Below are 22,666 nucleotides of genomic sequence, written 5' to 3'. Positions count from 1 at the left end.
CTTGGCCAGTGTGAGCCAGTGTTACCCCCCTAAGGAGTTTGTATGGAAGACTCTAAGCCATTGACCAACTGTTGCAGGACTTAATGGATCAGCTCTTCACCTCTGAGCAAGAAGCTGGCATGGCGCAATTCGCGCCCAAGCTCCCATGGGATCAGGCCTTTGTTCCTCAGACTCACCCAGGTTTGCCTCCTCACACCCCCCAGGCCTCCTAAGAGCCCCCTGGCCTAGGTCCCAGGAACCCAGCCTCAGGTGTCGCAATGTGAACTCCCTACTTCTCAAAGAACTGGTCCTGGGCTGCTTAAGAGGCATTGTTAGGTGGGCAAGTGCCTCTTCTCTGGTGACACTGCACTACAGAGTCCCTTCCGCTTCTCACATTATCTCCCTGCTTTAAGATCAATGCAGGTTTGTGTTTACGTCTAATCTGCCACTTTGAGCTCTTTAGTAACCTAAGTCTTTTTTAATAAGCTGCCACTTAAGGTCCAAGATTTTAAATTCAACTTGTTGGCTCCTCTCGCCTCTGCCCACTGTGTTCCTATAGGTCTCGGATGGAGCCTATGTCAGGCCTTCTGGAGCCCAGGAGTCGCCTCTGTTCACAGGCCTCATGGACACGGAGCAGGAACGAGCCTTCTTGCCCGGTCAGCCCAGCAGAGGCCTGAAGCCTAGTCAGCCAGGCTCTCCAGGTCAGGGATCAGTTTTGACTGGAGTTCAGTGGGAAAATCAAGAAAGGAGGTAAGTGAGGCTTCTGTTGGGATTTTGGAACTGGCTGAAATCTATTTGCCATGCTGCTACCCTACTCTCTAGGGAGGGCAGATGGAAGGCGTGGTGGGACACAGGCCTGACTCACACACATGTGCTCTGGGGAAAGCTGGTGTTCTCACCCTCTCGCTTCCTCTCTGGACTCCACGGGGTCAACGAAAGCCAAGGAGTGGAGTAGAGGGTGCACAACCCAGCCCCTGCACCCACACAGCCGCACCTGGGCTGTGCAGCCAGCAGGACAGAGGACACAGCCACAGGTGGAGAGGCCACGTGAACTGAGGCCACGTCTGCAGGTCTAGCCTCAGTTCACATCACCTCGGAGGCTGTGCTCTCGTTGTCAAGAGTGCAGGCTCATCGATAAGGAAATGGTGCCATGATTAAGAACAGGCCCTGGGCTCAGACAGACAGACCTCTCTCTGGGAGGAAACGCGCCACACAGACCTACTGTGCTTGGGGCCTGGCTTCTCCCCATCATGCTCCCTTTGGCGAAAATTGGGTGTTCAGGGTTGCAGTGTGCCCTTCTCCCACACAACCTCCAGCCACCCCCGCACTCATTTCCCTTCACCTGGGGCGCCACAGCTCATTGTTCCATTTGCTGGAAGCTTCCGGGAACAAATCTCTGAGTGTTTCATGCTTCGGACGGCACTGTACACAGTTACAAATTAATCAATAAAATCCAATTCCATGGTCCAGCGCTTGCTTGGGGCACAGCAAACGCATTTTGTGAGCACTCTGAATCTCTATGCCTCTAGTGAATGTCAGGGCAATTAGGAATCCAAGTATAAATTTTCCATTTCCACTCTGAAAATGTACCCTGCATTTTCTAATCCCCTTCCTTTAACTCATGTAGTTTCATTAACGAAAACAGCCATTTTCATTACAGTGTGGTATTTGGAGTTGGCAAAAGACAAAGAGATAAATGAAACAGAATGGAAGGCCTTGAAATAAACTCCAAGTGTAAACGGGAAGCCAAAATGTAGCAAATACATGAGGGGAAGTAGCCTCAAGCAGGGTCTGCAAGCTTTTCAAGCAAATTCCAGATAAATATTTTAGAGTTAGCAGGCCACGTAGGATCTCTGTACAAATTCGTATTCATATATATATGTGCATATGTATATGTCCTCTTAAAAACATAAAACCATGCCTTATGAAGACATGTAAAAACAGATCAAAAGTCATGATTGACCCACAATCCATAGTTGTCTGTATAACAAAAATAAAAATAAATCCATATATATATATATATATATATATCATATATATTAGTCAAGTGTGTGTGTGTGTGTGTGTGTGTGTGAATGCATATATACTCATGTAAGAAAACAGAAGAGAATATATTTGTATATTTGTGATTTAGGGAGATTACGAGTAGGGAGAGATTTCTTAGGTAAGACCCCAAACTAACAGTCACAAGGGAAAAGGCCAGTCCCTGTGAACACATCAAGGTGCAGGACTTCTTGCCAGGCGTGGTGATGTACACACTGACCCGGGAGACCGGGTCAGCCCCAGGAGTTGGAGGCCAACATGGGCAACAGAGTGAGATTCAGTTCAAAAAAAAAAAAAAAAAAGGAAACCAAACCACACAACTTCTTAATGACAAAAGAATCATAGTCAAGATTTTAAAAAGAATTCCATTTCCAACAGTAGAGTGAGCTAAGTACTCAGATTGAATATCACCCCCACGTTCACCCTTCTATTGAAAACAAATGAAAATGCGGATTAAATTGTAAAAATTTTGTAAACATCTAAATGCATTGATTTTTTTAAAAAATATTTTTATAGAAGGTAAAGGGAAAACTGAGACCTGGATGGGCAAGCTCGCCTTCTCTTGGAGGGCATTTGTCTATCATCAGCCCAGAATGTGCCCAGGTGAGAGTAGAGTGGAAGACAACCTCCATTCCTGCTTAGAGCTGAGCCCTCTGAAGGTCCTCGCCAACCCATGGGTAAACTAGGGCTAAATACTGCCACCCCACTGCCTGCCCAACGGACCTCAAAAACACTCCCAACTCAGACCTTCAACTGAGTGTAGGAGAGAAGACTCTCTTGTTGATTTCAGAAGGATAAAACAGCCGCACATGGGCTTGCAACTGAATTCACAAGGCACAGAAGACTGGAAATAATCTAAAGCCAGGAATTTCATTTAAAGTGGCGTCTGGTAGGGCCCCGAGGCACCTAGCAGATGCAAAACAAATATTTACCGCAGAAATCTATCTTCAACCCAGTGTCAAAGTTCCAAAAACATCAGCTCACAGTTCAAAAACCCCCAAACAGACAAAGAACCAAGTTACCTTAAGAGGAAGCTGATACATAAAGCCGAGCCCCACGTGCGGAGATGCCCCATGTAGGCATTAACAAACGCACAGTAGTGTGTTTAAAAAAAAGAAATTGAAAATAAGAGTAAAGACTAAGAGATCAGAATTGCCAAGCAGATTTGAAAATAATGGAAATTTCTGGAAATAAAGCATACTATCCACTAACAACTGAATTTAAAACTCAGTAGAACAATAGAAGCAGGGGTGTCAATTAAGAGGCTGTTGCAATAGAGGCTGGGGTGACTTGAGCTTAAGATGCATGATGGCAGTCTGCTCACCACCCCAAATAAAATACTGCATAACCGGGTGGCCAGTGGCTTTGAAGCAGTCCCAGAAAGGAGAGGAGCAGGTGAGGTATGCCTTGGAGGCCCCACTCATTGGTGAGGAAGCTCTCTAGGTCCAGCAGCATTTGTTGGAAAGAGCAGGTGTGTCCCCACCACTCCTCTTTAAACCTTTATGAAAATTCAATTGACCAAATACTTGTGGTTCCTTTCCCTACTCTATTCTATCCCATTGATCTTGGTCTATTCCGATGCAAATACCCCACTGTCCTGACTACTTTAGCATCATAATAAGCCTTAAAATCAGGTGGCCTAGTCCAGGCAGCATGGTATTCACATTAAAATGGGCAAATAGATCAACAAGTGGTGCTGAAACAATCCATCTGACATCTTAAGAATTATATAAAATAGGTGAAAATGGATCATAGGCCTAAATATAAAACCTAAAAGTACAAAGCATTAAAAAGAAAGAGGAGAAGTGACCATGGTTAGACACACATTTTTAGTCAGGGCACTGAAAGCAAATCAACAAAAAATAATTTTATCCAAATTAAAGATGCATGCAACTTCTTTAACACTGTTAAGGAGAGAGAAAGACAAGCCATGCACAGGAAGAAAACAGTTTCAAATCACATGACTGGGAAAGGAGTTGGAATATATAAAGAATTCTCAAAATCAACAGTAAAAAAAATAAACAACTCATTTTTTAAATGGGAAAAAGATTTGAACAAAGACTTTCCCAAAGAAGATAGACAAATGGTAAATCAGTCCATGAAAAGATGCACAATATCGTCAGCAAATTCTAAGTATAAGGAGCTACTGCTACACACCTATTAAAATGTCTAAAACTGTAAAGAATGGCCATGCTAAGCATCACCAGGGATGTGAAGAAGCTGGCACTCTCCTTCACACACTGCCAGTGCAAATACGAAACCACACAGCCTCTTTGGAAATCAATCTGGCAGCTTCTTCTGCTTCTTATTTGTTTGTTTGTTTGTTTATTTATTTATTTATTTTTTCAGAGCAGGGGATGGAACCTAGGGCCTCATATGTGCCAGGAAAAGGGAACGGTGCCCCTGCCATGTGGCCCAGCCAGTCCAGGGTCAGGAGCTTCCTCCAGAGAGGTTAGAGCAGGTGTGCTTATACAATCTGAATATGGGCATGCAGAGTTTCCTTTGTAACAGTCCCAAACTGAAACAAACCAATGTCTGCCAACAAGTGAATGAACAAATAGTGGCATGTCCTCCCAGTGGCACACTGTTTGATAACACAAAGGAATGACATACCCAACAACATGACAAGTTTCACAATAATCATGCCGACTGAAAACCATGAGGCCAAAACAGAAGAACAGTATACAGTGTATACATATATGTGTTTGTATTCCCATTTCTATAAAGTCTAGAAAAACAAGCTAATCTATAATGACAAAAAGTATATTAGTTGTTACTGGGGATGGGAGGCAGCCGGTGGGCAAGAGGGAAGAATTACAAAGGGGAAGAGGGGACTTTGGGAGGAAATGGCTATGTCCATTATCTTTATTGGATTTTTAGTTTCTCAGGTGTATACATGTGTCAAAACTTAGTAAACTGTATGCTTTAAATAGATGCAATTTATTAAAACTCAATTATATTTCTTTTTTCTCAATTATATTTCAATAAATATAAAAAGAATTCCATTTCCAACACATATATGTATACACTGTATACTGTTCTTCTGTTTTGGCCTCATGGTTTTCAGTCGGCATGATTACAAAAAGTAATTCAGTAGATTAAGAACACTAGCAAAATTTCAAAGATACTTCTGAACAAAGTATCCAGATTACACCAGAAAGAAATAAAGTTGATAAAAGTAAAAGAGAGATAGATGAAAGATAAAGTCTAAGATACATTATTTCAATGCTTCAGAAACAGAGGAAAGAGAATGGGGGGTGGGGGGGAGACAGTGTTTGAAGACTGACAGCTGAGACTTTTCTAGTGAGATATGAATTCACAAACCGTAAAAGCTCCCTGGATTCCTAATGGAATACATAAAAAGCCATGTACACCTATACACATCAAAGTAAAACTGTGGAACACCAAAGATTAAAAGAAGATCTTAAAAGTGGCCAGAGAGAAAAGACTTTGAAAAGCAGAGACGTGGCTGAGAGCTGAGTAATAGCTGACTCCTCCAATACCAAATGGAAACCAGGGGCCACACCATGACGGCTTTGATGTGCCCAGACCAAGCACAGTCACCCCGGAACTGTGAGCAGCAGAAATATTTTTCAACAACGATGATGAAATAAATATATTTTCAGGCTAATAGAAACAGGGTCATCAGGGTCATCAGGTTTCTGGTGATGGAATTGCCTGGATGTCAGAGCCTCTCAGAGAAATGGCTGTCCTTCAGAGGGCCTGGAGCTGGGGCCCAGTTCTGGGTGGTAACGTTGGGATGATGCTGAAAGGAGCCCCTCATCTGCCAGTGTGTTGTACTCCATGCTCGAGGCCACACGTGGAGTAGCTCAGTTCTGCTCCCCAGAAGGGCTCTGCATGTTGAAGCCAACCCACTTTCAACATGGTAGTTTATGGCTGATTTATAAAGAAGTCAAGAGTGACACAGGAGTTGTTTCATATGCACTGACTTTGTGGATAACCGCACAGGAATATTTTCCTGATGAAGTCTGGGGCCTCTTTGTACACCTACTTGCTTGTCTGGGTGAGTTTTCTAAGGCTGATATAACACATCGCCAGACATAGGGTGTTGTTTTAATGACAAACATTCAGTAATCACTGAGGGACAATACTCCAGCATGGAGATTACCGGATCCAAGTTGGAATGTCACAGGCTTCACCCTTCTGGAACCTCTAGGGGAGAATTGTATCTGTTGGCTTGGGTTGGGTACAGGATCCAGCCTCTCCGCTGGTAGCCCAGGTCTTCCTTCTTGTGCTTCATCCTGCCCGTAGACACAATCCTCTGCCTCTGTTTTCATTGATAAGCCCTCATGTGATTACCTAGATTAGGCTCAACTGGAAAATCTGGGATAATCACCAGTGTGAGGTCAGTGCCCTTTAAACACACCTGTAAATTCCCTGTTGCCATATAAGGTCATGTATTCATAGGTCTGGGGACTAGGACATGGACACCTTTGTGGGGGCATTATTCTGCCTGTCTCTCTATCCATCTACCACCCCCATGTCTACAGGTATCTATCTATCCATCTCTCTATATCTATCATCTATCAATTATCTGTCTGTATCTCACCTACGTATCATCTATTTATCTAATATCTATCAATTATCTATCATCTAGGATTCTGCCTATCATCTATAAATCATCTGTCACCTGTGAATCCAGCTATCACCTGTCTATCATCTGACTATCTGCCTATGTCCATCAATCACCTCTCCATCACCTATGGATGCGCCTGTCGCCGATCAGTCATGATCTGCCACTTGTGTTCTCTCTTCAGAGAGTGAAAGAACCTGTGTCTCGGGTCTGCGTATCTGTGTCTGCCATTTCTGCTTCAGTTGTCTTAATTTCTAAGGAAAATGAAATCCTGCAGCAGAGATTTCCCAGTGGGCCAGAGCTCATGAATGATAAAATTCATGCATCAGAGTATCTGTTCTCTTTTTCCTTTTTTTTTTTTTGAAAAATAAAAAATATGGGGAAGTTCAGAAAGAAAAAATACCAAACTTCTGGCAAATGACAAAAACAAAATTAACAAACATTAACATCATTTCACATTTTCCTCCAAGCCTTAAAATAAAATAAATGAAACTTTACAACAGGTATTATATATAATATAATAAGTAAATAAAAAATTGAATATAAATAAATAAATCATTACCATATGCATTATATATAATATATAGAAAAGGAAAATAAAATCGAAAAAATAATGAGGTAGTTTCATGTGCTTCACTCAAATCGTGTCAATCCATGATTTCATACGTCATCTAGAAAGCGATGTATTCATCACCACCTAGAGCATCTGCCATCTCCCAGACCCTGTCCAGACATTAACATCATAAGTCTCAGCATTGCTTCTGAGCGGCAAGGATAGAGACACTTGGGCATGATCCTCTCTCCGCTAGTTATGTGAGCTTGGGGAGGCCACTGTGGCAGACACTTCATCTTGTATGATCTCCTCTCCTTGCTCTCCTCAAGGGTGGGAGAAGCTGTGACTCGATGCCTATAAAAGATGGCAAAGGTGAAGATACCTTGCTGATGTAATGGAAGTCCCTTATCAATTTGCTGTAATTAAAGTCCCTGGGAGGGCTTTGCCTACTCTGGTGAGCCCTTCGGCAATGAGTTTAGAGATCAGAGACCTGAGGCTGCAAAGACCTTCTGTCTCTGCTGCTGACCTTTAAGAAGCAAGCTGCTGTGAACCCCATGCCTCAGAACTGCAACCTCTGCCTACAATTTGATGGAGTTTGGGATTACAACCTTCCCAGTCGGGCCTGCAGATGAGAGCATGGCCCAGTCCACATTTCGATGTGGGCCTTGTAGGACTGCAGCAGAGGACCCAACTGAACCATGCCCAGGCCTCTGAGGTAATAAATGGGTGCCATTTTAAGCCAAAAGTGGTGACTTGTAACTTGTCATAGAAACCAGAGTATCCTCTGAACCACACAGCTCTGTAGGATGAACAATGGAAATCTCTCTGCCAGAGAAACTTTTTAAGGAATACAAACAAGAAAAAGCTTCTTACAATCTGCTCCAAATGTCCAAAGTTGTTGGAAGGAAGACCACAGAATTGGTGCTTTCTTCATCTCCTTCAAGGTGGATGACCTGCCACGTGCTGCCCTATAGCACAGCGCTCCCTGTGAGATCAGGCCAGCAGCCCAGGCCATCTCATGCCTGTCTGAGGGATCTGGCCTCACTGGGAGTCAGTGTGGCAGCCTCTGCCTGAGACAGTCATCCCTACCCACTCCTTCTGCCCCGAGGTCTCCCTTTCTTGCTGGTGTTGGAGCTGCAAAACAATAGTCTCGTGGGGTGTGGACACATGCCCCAGTTTTGGGCTCACTGCAGGACCCTTGACAAGCCTGTCCTTCTCTCTGGGCCTCACTTCCCCACCTGCACAATGAAGGCATCATTGATCTGCATTGGTTCCACCTTTTAACCGAAAAATAAACAGCAGTGAACCGAGTTGTTACCACATAACAGGCCTGAGTGAAGGGTCCAACCTGGAGGCATCTTCACTAGGAGCCTCTTCAATCCAACTCCCATCCATGCCAGTGCTTTGGCCTGAGGGCTAGCTCTGCCCTAACTAGCTGTGTGGCCTCAATGCATGTCCCTCCACTTTCTGGGTCTCCGTTCTCAGATGTGAACATGGCAGCTGTGTGTTTAGTTCCCTGTGTTGCATGACATGCTACCACAAATCCAGCCACACACAGCATCACCCATGACCTCTCAGCTCCTGAAGTTCAGGTGTCTGCACCCAGCTTAATTGCATTCTCTGCTCAGGATACAACAAGGCTAAAATCAGAGGTTAGCCAGGCCACATGCCTTCCCAGAGCTCAAGGTCACCTTGTATGCTCCCTGACTATTAGAACAACCTGCTCAGCTGCAGCTGTGAGAAGAAGTCCTCAACTTCTTGCTGACCATCAGAGGGGGGCTGCCCCGGCTTTCTGAGGCCACCCGCCATTTCCACCAACAGACAACTTTGCCCCTTCAAAGCAACAGGAGAGCAACAACTGCACTTCCAGGTTTTCGGATCTCTTCTACTTCTGATCTTCAGACCCTCTCTGGTTAGTTTAGATCTACCCATACCCAAGAAGAGGGTGATTCAGTGTGTGCCCACTAGGCGGTGGTAATCTTAGGGACCATCTTAGAATTCTGCCTCCTGCACGCCCCAACAAGGCTGTTTTCAGAATTAAATGGGTTAATTATTATATGTGAAGAATATAAAACATTGGCCTGCACATGGGGCCTTCTGCTTAAGACTGGAATTCATGTCTCTGTAGCCAGCTCACTTTGGGACCCACAGTTCTCCTCTAACCCCCGCCTGCTTTATTTCATGGTTGATTTCCATATACCTCCATCCCTCACTCCCTTCCTGGACCAGGAGCACCTTGAGAGAAGGAACCATATCCTACCATGCACACTCCAAGATGGTCCCCAACTCCTTCTGGTTGTCACTTCCCTCCTATGAGGAATAGGGCTGGCCTGGGTTACAAACAGGATATTGCAGAAACAGCAGAATGTGACTTCCAAGGCCCTGTGGCTTCGCTATGCCCTCTCTGATCTTTGCTCTAAGCAGCTGGTCATCATGCTGGAAAGATGCCCCAGCTATCCATGGAGAGAATACACATGGGGTGGGAGACTGAGGCCTCCTGCCGGTAACCAGCACCATGGGGGAGCCAGTCAAAAATGAGTCCTCCAGCCCCCATCAAGATTTCAGAAGCCTGCAGACCTAGTGGGGACCTTGACTGCATCCTCCATGAGTCACCCCACTCCAGAACCACCAGCTAAGCCACTCCTAAATCCTCAGCCTACAGAAATTCTGAGAAATCACAAGGCTTTCTTGTTCAAAGCCACTGAGTCTTAGAGTAATTTGTTACATAGCAATAGAGAACTCGGGTAGCTCTCAACCCATATTCACCAAGTTCAATGAATACTGAACACACAACAATATCTAACAGTCTCTAGTGCCAGTCACTGCTCTGAGTGCCAGGGACACAAAGGCTCACGCTCTGTTGGGAACCGGCTAGTGGGTATCCAAACAGGCCAACGAAGACAGTGGGATGCTGGAAGGAAATTCCAGCCAGACAGTGGTAGGAGAGCAGAAGGGAGCCGCCCAGGCACAACTATGCTGCTGAGACAGGGTGAGGCAGCAGGCAAGGAGCCAGAGGCAGGCAGGCTAGTAGAGGTAGGGGAACCAGCAAGCACGATGGCCCCCAAACTGGAATTAAATGAAAGGACAGTCACGAGCCAATAAAGGAATAGAGGTGAGTGACTCAAGGTTAAGCAATAATGTTTGGTAGATACAAAAATCTCCATCCTCATTCCACATAGTCGGGGGCTGCCGGATGGAGCTCTAGGTCCTCACTCAAACCTCCTTGTGCCATTGTACCCTGTCCCTTCGTGTTTCCTCCACAGGCTCTTGCTGAGGACCTCCCTCTCCCACAAAGCCAACTGTTAGAGCAAGATCTGCAAACCCAAATGCCTATGAGGGCCAGGTACACAATATAACTGAGATGACAGTGGGGAGAGGTGGGAACTGCGGCAAGCTGGAAAGCACAGCTCTCTCCCACCAAGGGCGGCCAGTGCTCAGCCCCAGCCAGCTGTCACCATGCAAGAGGCAGCTCTGGTGTCTTCAGAGCTTCTAACAGTCAAAAGGAGTGAGAAATCCAGACTTTTGTGTGAAACTAGATTTTTACTATGTAGCTAAAAAGTGTCAGAACTGGCCTAATGAGGTTCTTACATAACATTTGGCCCCACAGCTGCTTCTGGCTCTGCCAGGCATCCTGGAGAGACATCTCCAGGCCTCTGGGGGCACCAATCTGGGGCTTCCCAGCCTTGTTTGGGAAGTCCCCCTGGAGCATCCACATGTGGGCAGCTGGCAGGGGCACATTGACTGTGGAATTGATGGGTTGAAGTCTTGGGAAGGTACAACCATCCAGGAGACCCCTCCCCCGCTTCCTCTCCTCACATCTTCTGCATTCCTGCTGCTGCCTGAGACTTTGGGCTTGTCAGTGTCACTCAGATGTTAGTGAGAAGCCAAGGAGAGTAATAGCCAGGTGCCAGCATCCCTGAGATCCCAGAACCCACAGGCAGCTACTCCAGTCCATCAGCATGCACTCCCCGTTCCTCTGAGGACAGCATCCAAATCTTCTCTTGGGGGACTGCCCCTCCTCAGTCCACCCATTTAGGTCAGGGCTCATGGTTAGGCCTGGAAGCCTGTGTCACAAGGCAATGGACCTTCTGTTGTTTGGGCTACTTTGATTTGGGCTTCTATCACAAGAGCCTGAATGACCCATGGAATAAAGGATGTGTCCAAAAAATGATGGACATTGGGAAGGACAGGACGTGAATTGGCACAGCATGGAGATTCCATCCTCTTAGCAGGCTCCAGGGACAGCGTCACCTTCATCACCCTTTAGCAATACAGAATCTGAGGCCCTCCCCAGAGCTGTTGGGTTCTACTTAGCACTGCAAGAAAATTCCAGAAAACAGGCAACTGGCAAGCTCAAATCTGACCTCTCTGGTTTCCTCTTGAGAAAGTGAGGCTAATAATGAGCCTGTCTCCTAGAGTTCGGGGTGTGGCGAGGAGGACTAGGGAGAAGGCATGAGTGCACAGAGCCACTGTGCCTGGATCAGCTCCAGCTTGTGGTCCTGCAGATGACTGGAAATAGTTGAGCACCCCAGCCCCTGAGGGTTCCAGCAGCGTGGGGGAGAGTTAGGAGCTGGAGTCACTGCTGAGGAGCACATAGACTGGGGGTTGAGTTTGGTTAGATCAGAGAAGGCCCAGAGCATTCAAGGAAGGGACCTGTCATACAGGTTTTAGGGTCCTGGTTCAGAGGGTGGCTTTGAGAATAAGTAAGGGCAGAGGTCAACCTAGTCACAGGGAATGGGAGAAAAGGAGATCATGGGACAATGAGCCCAGGAAGCCTCAGGGGGTGGACAGAGAGGGGATTGGAGTTGGCAGAGAGCTTGCTTTTGACCTTGTATGGAATGGGAAGGATTTTGAGCAAAGGAGCAAGATGATCAAATAATGAGATGAAGGAAGAGTGGTCTTAGAACCTGCCATCCTCGGGCTTGCATTGGTGGGTGTGTGCATGGATATGCCTCAAAGAGAAGGCTGGGGGCATACTCCCAAACATGAGCAGCAATTAGCTCCCAGGGAAGAAAACTAGGTTATTTTATTGTCTTCCCTTTGCTTATCTTTATTTTCTAATTTTTTTCTGCAAAGGCCATACATTGTTTGCATAATTTTTTAGAAAACAGTAAAAGCTATAAATAATTAACATGCTTTCTCTTCAGGACTTAAATTGGATGGAAGTGTATCCAACCCAGTTATCTCAGATATTTGCTATATTCCTGGTCTTAGAAAGTCACCACTGAAAACCATACAGATGGCAAAGTATATGGGCTGCTGGGAGGACAACTCAGTCCTTCAACTGTTCAGCTCCAGGCCCTGTGAAGCTGGAGCTCTTTCTCAGAGCATAGAGATGCTCTCTGAGTCCCATGTCAAGTTCTCCTTGAGCTTAACTGTGTTGTACTCGGGGCATGTGCAGAAAGCATGGAGGAGGCCACAGTCCTACCTTTTGGGGTTGATCTTCAGCCTTTTCTGCTTGCTGTTCCCGCGAGATGTCTTCACCCTCCTGCGAAACAGTCCTTTCTTCCTTTCTGGATCAGATGGCTGGTCCTGGGACCTCATCCCTGGGACTATTGGGTTGGAGAGCTGAAAATACCAGGCATGTTGGCATGACATTACTCAAAGCCCTCATGATGGGCAGCCCTCAGGGGTTCTCTCTGCAGATGGACGTCTGTCCATGGACATGAAACACAGAAATGCTACATGGACAAATGGCCTGACTTATATGGGGACTCAACAAGGTGATGGCAGCGTGAGCCTGAACACATCTTCCAGAACCCACCGGGGCTGACTCCACAGAGGAAAGCCTAGCTTCACATGGAGCCTGGGGCCACCAGGGCCCATTTCCCTCCTGAGTCCCTCTCCTCAGGACCCTCACACCGATGGGAAGGAGAAGAGCCAGACTGGACCTTGGATTTCCTCAGTTCCAACATGTTTCTCCTTGACCTGCACCCTCAGGGTGACAAATATGCCACCCCCCACCCCAGGCTCCACCCAGAAGGCAGGAGAGCTGGCTGCAAGCCTGCAGTCTCCAGTATAGTGATTCTTCACTTTGAAATTTATCTTTTTATGACTTTCTTTTGTTTTGCTTGCACTGGGGGCTTTATTCTTTCCTGCCCTGTGTGTGGCAGTCCCACCTCCCTTGGGAGCAGGCCAAGATATTGTCATGGGCAGAGGGACAGGGGCTGCTTCACCCTCGCCCTCCTCTTTAGAGACCCTGTCTACGGAGCATGCCGTCAGCCCCCAGCCCAGGGCGAAGCTGGGAGTTACCTGAGGTGTCTGCACCAGCTCTCCTCCTCCAGGGCTCCTCCTGGTCCTTCCTCGGTTGCTCACGGGCAGGGCGTCAGGACCTGCATCTTGGAGCCTGCCCCCAGGGAAGTGGAGAGCCTCGTACACTGAAGCGGCCTTCTCCTTCTGCTCCATGGGCAGAGGCAGGCTGCGGCTCAAGCAGCACCATGTGAGCCGGGGCTCAGCTCTCAGCGAGGGGAAGGGGCTCTGGGCCCCACAGCTCCTGGGCGTCCCTAAGTGAAGTGACAGGGCCCGTTCTGGCTGGCTCAGAGACATACCCTGGGGCCTGGTGAGAGCCCCGAGGAAGGAACCAGGCTGCAGGGAGCAGCAGGGGGTGCGCAGTGCCGGTGGCTCTGAAGAAAGGCCTTCTGGGGCATCCTCATGAGGGCTCCTCAGGTCCCCACTGGGAGTCCACAGATTCAGGACACCCTCAGATGTCCTGGATCTTGCCAATGTACTGCCCATGCAAAGACGATGAATGGCGTGCTCCTCACTTCCTGCATCCTGGGCCACGTGGGCATCACACGAGGGGGTGTCCGGGAAGGAGGTCATTTCCCAGGGGGGCCCTGTGGTTGAGCCAGGAGATTCCCTGGCTGCTGGCACTCTGCTGTCTGTCCCTTCTCTCTTCTCCCTTCCCATCTGAGACTCTTGTCCTCCATCCCTTGGCCTGGACCAGCTGGGGTGCTCCAGAATGCCATCTGCCCCACCTGAGGTTGGGCCTGAGCCTGTGCTGAGGGACCAGGGTGTCCCCAGTCCTGGTCCAACAAGGGATGCTTGTTCCTCAGGTAGCCCAGTTGTGCAGAGAGAGTCTTGACCCTGCTGTGGCCTCTGGGTGGCAAGCAGTGCTGAGGGATTCTCTCCCTGAGGTACCTTAAGAAGGTACTTAGGGGGAAAGGCGCCCTCTGCCAGAGCAGCCAGGACACCAGGAGCCTGAGGTGGAGCACTCAGCTGGGAGTGGTGGCCCCGGTCCTCAGCAGCAGCAAGCGACGTGGGCTCCTTGTCCCCTGGCCCTGCCCAGCTTGGGGAAGCAACAGGAACAGTTGAGGAGGCATCAGAAGAGTCCAGGGCTTCAGCCACCAGCTGGGCACTCCCATGTGTCCCCCCTGGCATCTCCCCATGGCCACCATCCTGCGTCTGACATGGCACGGAGGAAGCCTGCACGGGACCACCGGGGGTCTCTGCTCCTAGGGGTCCTGGCTGCTCCAGGGGCCCCTGCTCATCCACCTTCAGCTTCTTTCTTTCTGAGGGATGCTTGTCCTCTGCAGGCCAGGGCTCCCCAGAGCTACCACTGGGCCGTCTCAGGACAAGTTGGGTGCAAGGACCAGTCTCCTGCATGCCTCCTGCACCCGGAATGCCCCCTTCCACTTTGGAAGCTGACAAAGCCAGCCTGGGCACTCCTAGGTCACCTCCTTGGAGTGTCCCAGGTGCTGGGGGCAGCTGCCATCCTGTTTCTAGCCCCTCATTTGGAGGAAGCAGAGGGCTCCTGTTGCCTGAATGGGGTGATTCTCTGCTACTGAGGGTTGGGGAAGACGCTGCCCTGGGCTGGTCACTGCTTCCTACTCTGGCTTCTGCCTTCCTCTGCTTAGGAGGCTCAGTCTCCAAGGAGCCCTCAGGAGCTGGCAGGCTTCCCCAAGACCCTGGCTTGGCCTCTACAGAAATGCCCTCAAGGATGGGAGTCCTGCTGTCTTGGGATGGAACTGTGCTCTCACCGCTCACTGCCTCCTCCTGGGCAGGGAGGGCCGGGTCTGTCCCACAGCCCACTCTCACCTCCCTGGCTTTCTGGCCTCCCTGGTGGCTGCTTTTCACTTTCTGGTAGAGCCTCCTGAATGTCTCGTGCCCATACACCTGCCACTTCTCCTGGGAGAACATCTTCAGCTTCCGCTGGCCACCCTTCTTACTGGTCGCTCTGCCCTTCCAGCTTGCCCCTGCAGCTGTGACGGTTCTCTTTCCACCAGGGTCCTCCGTGGGGGCCGAGGTGTCTCCAGCAAGGGCACATGGCACGTCTTCCACGGCAGCCTGTCTGACCAGGGCCCGGGGGTGGCCACTGGGGACATCTGCCAAGGTCAGCCCAGAGCGGCAGCCCAGCCGGGCTGGGGTGGGCCTGGGACTCAGGGGCTTCTGTGTCCTGGGGCAGGCATCCTTCAGGGCCCGCGGCTCTGGCCATGTCCTGGAGCCCTCAACAAAAGGCAGTGAATTGCTCCTCGTGAGGGGGACATATTCCACAGTGGTGGACAGTTGAGTGGGGACAGAGTGGAAGAAGAGGGGCCGCAACTTGTCCAGAGGGGTGAAAGTAGAGTGGGCGGGGCTGAGGGCCGCCCTCCTGCAGCCAGGCTCCAGCGCCCGGATATCAAAGTGGAAGGAGTCCTTGTAGGTGTAGGGCATGGGCAGGTCAATGCTGCCCTGCTTGGACAGGACGGTCTTGCGGGGCCGCACGTGGTCCAGCTGGGGGTCGTCCACCACAGCCTGGTTGTGCGAGATGAGCTGGGCAATGCGCTCCTCCAGCCGCTTCTTCTCCAGCTCCAGGCTGCTCCCTGGCACTCCTGGCTCAGCCCTGGTGCCCCCAGACCCCATGCCCAGGCCTCCCTCCCCCTTGGACTCGGCACTGTGCTCCGACAGGCTGTGCAAGGGGCTGGAGGGGACAGGCGGCTGCTCGGAACTGTCCGAGCGGGACAGGTAGCCTGAATCGGTACTCTCGCACTTCCTCAGTCGGCCCTCCGGGACCTTGGCTTCCCAGGGCTTCTCGGAGGAAGCCTCCTGCTGCCGTTGCAGGGAGCATGTCTTCAGTTCTGGCAGCTTCCGCGGGGGCTGCATGCTGGCCAGCAAGATCCCAGGTGACGCCATCTGGGTGGAGTCCAGAGAGGTCTCTCTGTGGGCAAGTGTGGACCCTGGACAGGAAGCAGCTTCTGCCTTCACACCTTGGTTCTTGGCAACAAGGGACAGAGGGGCATCTGGGGAGAGGGGTGTCTCTGGTGCTCCTTCACCCATCCTCTGGTTCCGACTCTCCCCGCTGCCATCTGCTGTGGAGAGATCTCCAACCCTGTCCCCCTCCTCTGGGAGGCTGCTCCCACCCCCGTCAGACTCCAGGGATAGCCGGGAATTGTTGAGATGAGTCTGTGTCCGCCTATGCTTATAGAGGTTACTCTGGGTCTTGAAGGCGATATGGCAGGTGGCACACGGGAAGGGCCTCTCACCTGTGTGGGACCTGATGTGCTTCTCCAAAACACTGGGCTTCAGGCAGTCCCGGCCACAGTGTGGGCAGAGGTACCTGCCGGCATTCCGTGCCTTTCCTGGGCTGCCCAGTGTGGGCCCCAGGCCTGGGGACAGGACAGGCAGGGCACCCACAATGTTCACTGTCAGTGTTGGGGCAGCTGGCTTGCCTGCCTGGGTGGGGCCAGGCCCTTCAGGCTGGAGCAGGGGACTGAGGATGAAGGGCACACTGCCCCCATCCAGGCTGCCTGTCACTAGAGGGGCTCGTGGTTGGAGGCCTCCAGGTGGCACCGTGTGGTACAGTGGGATGGGGAGGGCCTTCAGGAGCACGGTGGAAGGCAGGCCCTGCTCTGGTGGCAAGATGACAGGACTCAGAGTCAGGTGAGGTGAGGCCTGCCCAGCTGGGGGCCCTGGGGGCCCAGGTGCAGGAGCTGGCTGGTCCCTGGCAGCTGGGGCAGAACAGTTGGACTCTGGAGCCTCCATTCCACATCTCTGAGTGGGCCGGGATGTTGGGCAACCTGTGGGTAACAACCACACTTTACCATGGGAACCTCTCTTCTCTCCATCAGTAAGCCCTTCCCTAACCCCATGGGCATTTCCTACCCCTTTGAACCCTGACCACAGTCCCCAAGTACTCTTGTCCCCTGGTAGGAAAGAGCAGTCAAATCATGCCACCAACACATGGCACAGGGGTCATCAACCTGGTCTCTCTGAAGCCTGGGTCTTACTTAACATTTCCCAAAGGACCCCCAATTTTTGCCCTCTTTAGGCCCATGATGGCTGGTCACCATCACCCCCTGGCAGAGGAGACACTGGGAAAATGAGCCAGTTTCATGAGAGATAAGTCAAGGTCCTCGACATCCACAGTCATTAAGTTGTGTGACTTACCCAGGGCTCAATTTCCAGATCTGTAAAATGGACGGGGAATCAGGCCCTTCCCCCACCAGGGCTCTGAGCCTTTGATATAAGATGAAGACAACAAGGAGAAAGGTGGGCCATCGTGGAGGCTTGCCAGATCTCCCAAACAGAAGCATAGGACTCTCAGTTATATTTGAATTTCAGGTGAACAATGCATAATGAGTATGTCCCAAATGTGCCTGAGAATTACTCTTAGTATAAGTATCTCCATGGTTCATGCTTGTATTGAAAATTGGATTGTTGACCTGAAATTGGAAAAGGAGCACTCCTCAGCCTCCCGAAAAGGCTCAAAGGTGGAGGGGCTTCCAAAGCCCTTCGAATCTAGATGGGACAGAATCAACTCCCTCTAAGCAGAAGGAGCAGCTGAGCAAACATCAGGGAAAGGATTCAGAGGGGCTAACTCTGCTCTTAAACCACCGAGGGAAAGCTAGGTGTACAGGGATGGTGGCTGGAGGATGCTCGAGGGGCTTTCTACTCCCTGGGAGCCCCACAAGCACCCGATCTCCAGCTCAGCTCCTCAAACCTCCCAATTCCAGCCTTTACCAGGCAGATTGTCTGAGCAACGTGTGTTGGACGTGGCCACTGGGTGGGCCAGCTAACACCAGCACGAGCTCAACAGAGTCAGTGGTTCATTTTTCAGAGATCTTGCAAGCCAGTTGTCAAACACAGCCCTAATTAGAAGTCAAATTATATAAGCTTACAATTAGGTGAATTCTATTAACAAGAAAGATACTACCACTGGGTGTCTACATGCGAAAGAGCAAAGTCACCTCCACCTGGGGCCATATGCAAAGATTCATTCAAAATGGATCATAGGCCTAAAGAAAGATCTCAAACTATAAGACTCTTAAGAGAAGACAGGGTAAAATCTTGATTTTAGATCTAGCAACAGGTTTCTAAGGTAGAGCCTAAACCACAAGCAGCAAAAAAAAAACAAAACAAAAAAACAACAACAAAAAAAACTTGGTAAATTTGATTCAAAATTAAGGACACTATCAAGAAAGTGAAAAGACACAGAATGAGAGAAAATATTTGCAGATCATCCATCTGATATAGACAGAATGTATAAAGAACTCTCATATACATAAAGAATGTATAAAAAAACTCGGCCACAAAAGGACAAATGACCCAATTGTAAAATTAGCGAAGGATTGGAACAGACGTTTCTCCAAGAAAGACACACAATTGTCCCAAGAGCACAGGAAAAGATACTAAATATCATTAGTCATTAGGGAAATAAAAACAAAACCACAGTCTGATATAACTCTACACCAATTAGCGTGACTAGTAATAACCATAAACCGAAAATAGAAAAACAGCCCTGTGCAAATCCAAGTGTTGGTATAGATTTGGAGAAATGGGAATCCCAAACGCTGCCAAAGGCCATCAAATGCCATCCCTGCTGAGGAACACCGGTTTGGCATTCCCTGAAAAAGCTAAACAGAGCTGCCTCGTGACCCAGCATCTCTGCTCCAACGTGTTCGCCCCAAAGAATCAGAAACAGGCATTCAAAACAAAGCTTGTTCAGAGTGCCCGCTCCTGGTAGCTCCACTCCACACGGAGGGGGAAAGTGTCACAGCATCCATCAATTGAGGCGTGGGCAGGTCAGATGCAGCAGAGTGTCACTCGGCCACAGGACAAAAGTGATACCTGCTGCAAGGAGGGAGCTTGAAATGTCCAGTGAAGAAAACGAAAGGCCACATGCAGTGTGAGTCTAAGTTAAAAAAAAAAAGAAAAGAAAAGAAAAGAAAAGAAAAACAGAATCAGAAAATATTTAGGAACAGAAAACAAATCAGTTGTTGCCAGAGGATGGGAAGAATGAGGAGAGACCCTTTAAGTGGGTTTCCTTTAAGGGTGATGAAACTAGGAACGAGGTAGATGTGGTAGTTGCACAAAACTCTGTATATAACTAAATGCAACTGAGTGGTGCACCCTAAGATAGTTAGAGGGTGGATCTAAGGTCATGTGAGGTTTGCCTCAATAGAAAAAGGTTCTGTTTGAATACAAACATTTTAAAAGGTACTCCCTCTATCAGATAAAAGTGGTCAGGAAAGCAAGTACTTTGGACTTCTGTCACAAAAACATCCTAGACTAGGTGGTTTGAACAGCACCCACTCTCTGTCCCTCCCATGGACCTCTGCCCAGTGTTGGGGATCTCACGGCACCATATCACCTGCAAGAACACGTGGCCTCAAAAGACTGGAGAGCTTATAAATTTTGAAGAAAAGATTTAGAAAAGCTCTTCAGAGATTAGTAGGTGGCTACCAGACTCGGCAGAGCTGATGGAATGGGATAAAGTTTGCCCTGGGATGTTGCCCTTTCTACAGGCTGAGGAACCATGTCAGTAGGGCTGAGCCACTGGGAAGATCAGATGAAATCATTCATGTGAAAACCCGGAGCGCTGTGCCCGGCACAGGATAAGTTCTCAATTTATTTGAGTGTTCAATAACACGCCATAATATTTTGAACTATTAAATAATGGATCCTCCCCCACCCTATTTTCCTCCTACCCCTGTCTCTTCCCCCGTCAATCACTGCGCCAGTCTCCATCACCTCTGGGAAAGGATGAGTCTCAGGTTGGATTCATGAGAAAGGGATTCCATTCTTGGGGGAAGGGACCCCGGGAAGTAGGGGAGTGGGGAAGGCCATCTCCAAGTGTGCCACAGACCCCCACCTGGGCAGCTGGGGCTGGTCCCACGGGAAGGGGAGGGCTCCAGTAGGTGTCCTGGCAGTCCCACCTGACCACGGAGGGCCTGAAAAGTGCCAGAGCCCTAAAGGCTGCCCACAGTGGGCTCCGAAACTGACTGAGGGGACGGATGGGCGGGGCTGCTGGAGTCCCTGTGGCAAGCAGAGGAGCCTGAGGAAGGAAACCTGATGGACCGCAGCCAGTTCTTCTAATGCCCAGGCTCCGAGAGGCCGGCGGGGAAGTGAAGGGAGGAGCAGAGAGGGAAGGGAGGGGCGCTTCCCCTTCGCCCCAAGGGGAGCAGAGGGAGAGGTCTCTGGGAGCAGTCCCCAGCAGCTCACAAGAACAGGGCCAGCACTCTCCACACTCCAGTCCCTGCAAAAGGGTTGGAGGCTACCCACAGAGTGCTGCCCCACAGTGCCTTCCCAAGCACCCACGAGGGGCCCAGGAGGACCAGAAGATGACAGAGGAGATACCGTTGAAGGGTCCTGAGGCAGGACCTGCCAGGGGAGCTGAGGGCCAGCACCACGTGCCCCTGTAGGTGACAAGAAGGCTGAGGCTGCAGGGTGGGAGGCTGCAGAGAGGGAGCCTGCATCCAGACCCCAGGTCCCATGGCCACCAGCCACCTCTGCAGCCTGTCCTGTGCTCACAACACACAGAGGCATCTTTTTTTTTTTTAAATATGTTTTTTAATTGTAGATGGACACAATACTTTTATTTATTTATTTATTTTTATGTGGTGCTGAGGATCGAACCCAGTGCCTCACACATGCAAGGCAAGCACGCTGCACTGAGCCACAATTCCAGCCCCACAGAGGCCTCTTAGTAACAGCTGATACTGTGGCAAGATGCTGAGCCCACAGACACCCTCCTCCTGGGGGTGGGCATGTGAGTCAGGAAAACTCCAAAGGCCACAGATGATTTTGGTCACTGTGAATGAACCAAGGAGAAGGCAAGGCAGAGTGTCTCTGTGGGAACCCTGGGAAACTGAGGGACAGGGTGAGATTCAGGGAAGGGTCTGGGCAAAAATCCTAGTCACCTAGACTCAGGGACAAGCACTTACCCTGCTGCTACCTGAGACTCCCTTTATTCTACAGTTGTGCGGCTCACCCCTCCCCCAACCTCCTGCACACTGGTGCTGCTCTTTGGTGCAGCTTTATGGAGGAGAGGTCAGCAGAGAGGTGAGAGAAATGTGAAGGAAGGAAGAGACCTTCCCAAGCTTTCTTCATCAAATCCAACTCAGAGGTGGGCCTGGGCGGGGAGAGAACAAGGAAATGCCACAAATAGGCTTTGGGAATATGTGTTCAGGGTCCTGGAAGAGAAGGATGTGGAGAAACTCCCTGAATAGGTGGAGCCTTTGGGAAGGAACAGACAGGGTGCGGAGACAGCAGCTGCAGGTACAAGATTCCCAGACCTCAGGTCATTCTTCACCATTGTCCCCTGCTTCCTCACCAGGCTGTGGCTTGTCCCATCCCTGCAAAAGCCCCTGTCTTTCTAGAATACCATTACTTTAAAAGGGAACTATGCCCATGATAGTGTTAAAGTGCTTATGCCATTGAGTGGGACGCTAAAAAAATGGGTAAAGAGGTAAATTTTATGTCAAATTTTTATTTTTTTAACCACAAGTTTTAAAAGTATGTACAGAGGAGGGGACTGTCATTACACAGAGTGGAAATTTACATTCATACAAAAACCTGCCCGCAGACGTTTATAGCGACTTATTCATAATTGCCCAAACACGGAAACAACCAAGGTGTCCTTGGGTCGATGAATGGAAAAACAAACTTTGGAAACCCAGACAGTGGACACTTATTCAGCAATGAGAAGAAAGGAGCTAGCTAGCCAGAAAAGGCACAGATGGACCTTCAGTGTTGGTGCTGAGCGAAGAAGGCCTGAGAGGCAGAAGGCTGCGTGGCTCCAAGGCTGCGACGCTCTGGAGCAGGGGAGACCAGGGAGACAATGAAGGGATCCATGGTCTGGGGCGTGGAGGGCACTGAGCAGGCCGTGCAGAGGGTCTTCAGGGCAGTGAAGCCACCTGCACAAGGCTGGAGGGGGATCCAGTCACTGCATATGCACCACACCCATGGAGGGTACCACAGAAGAGCGATCCTAATGCAAAGTGTGGATTTCAGCCACACACCAATGTGACACCAGTGTGATACCAGCTGTGACCAATGCACCACTCCGGTGGGAGGCAGCATGGAGGGTGGGGTCAGCATGGCACCAAGGAGAGCTGCACTGTCCCTGCACTTTCTATAGACCTCAAACTGCTCTAAAAGAACTAAGTCTCTAAACTTTAAAAAGTTTCTAAAATTCAAACAAGTTTTAAAAAGAGAGGGACACGTTCATGCTCACCAGCAAAGAAATGCATGTTTTTTGTTTTTGTTTTTGTTTTGTACTGGGGATTGAGCCCAGGGGC

General features: G+C 49.6%; 1 protein-coding gene across 1 annotated transcript in view; it reads right to left on the bottom strand.

The window, feature by feature from the left end:
* ZNF831 (zinc finger protein 831) overlaps positions 1 to 22,666 on the bottom strand; it is a gene marked incomplete at its 3' end in the record, with an annotated part of 82,656 nt that overhangs the window by 43,340 nt on the left and 16,650 nt on the right. Inside the window, exons 2-3 of the mRNA XM_081292594.1 lie at positions 13,422 to 17,164; positions 12,598 to 12,737 (exon numbers count right to left, since the gene is read on the bottom strand). Coding sequence (XP_081148720.1) covers positions 12,598 to 12,737; positions 13,422 to 17,129 — 3,848 coding nt within the window. The 5' untranslated portion in view covers positions 17,130 to 17,164. The remainder of the gene's footprint in view (positions 1 to 12,597; positions 12,738 to 13,421; positions 17,165 to 22,666) is intronic.

This window comes from Spermophilus citellus (assembly GCF_964194105.1).
Source record: "Spermophilus citellus genome assembly, chromosome: 4".
NCBI classification, from domain to species: domain Eukaryota; kingdom Metazoa; phylum Chordata; class Mammalia; order Rodentia; family Sciuridae; genus Spermophilus; species Spermophilus citellus.
Note: the sequence above shows the minus strand (reverse complement) of the source record. Positions and strands in the feature narration are given on the sequence as shown.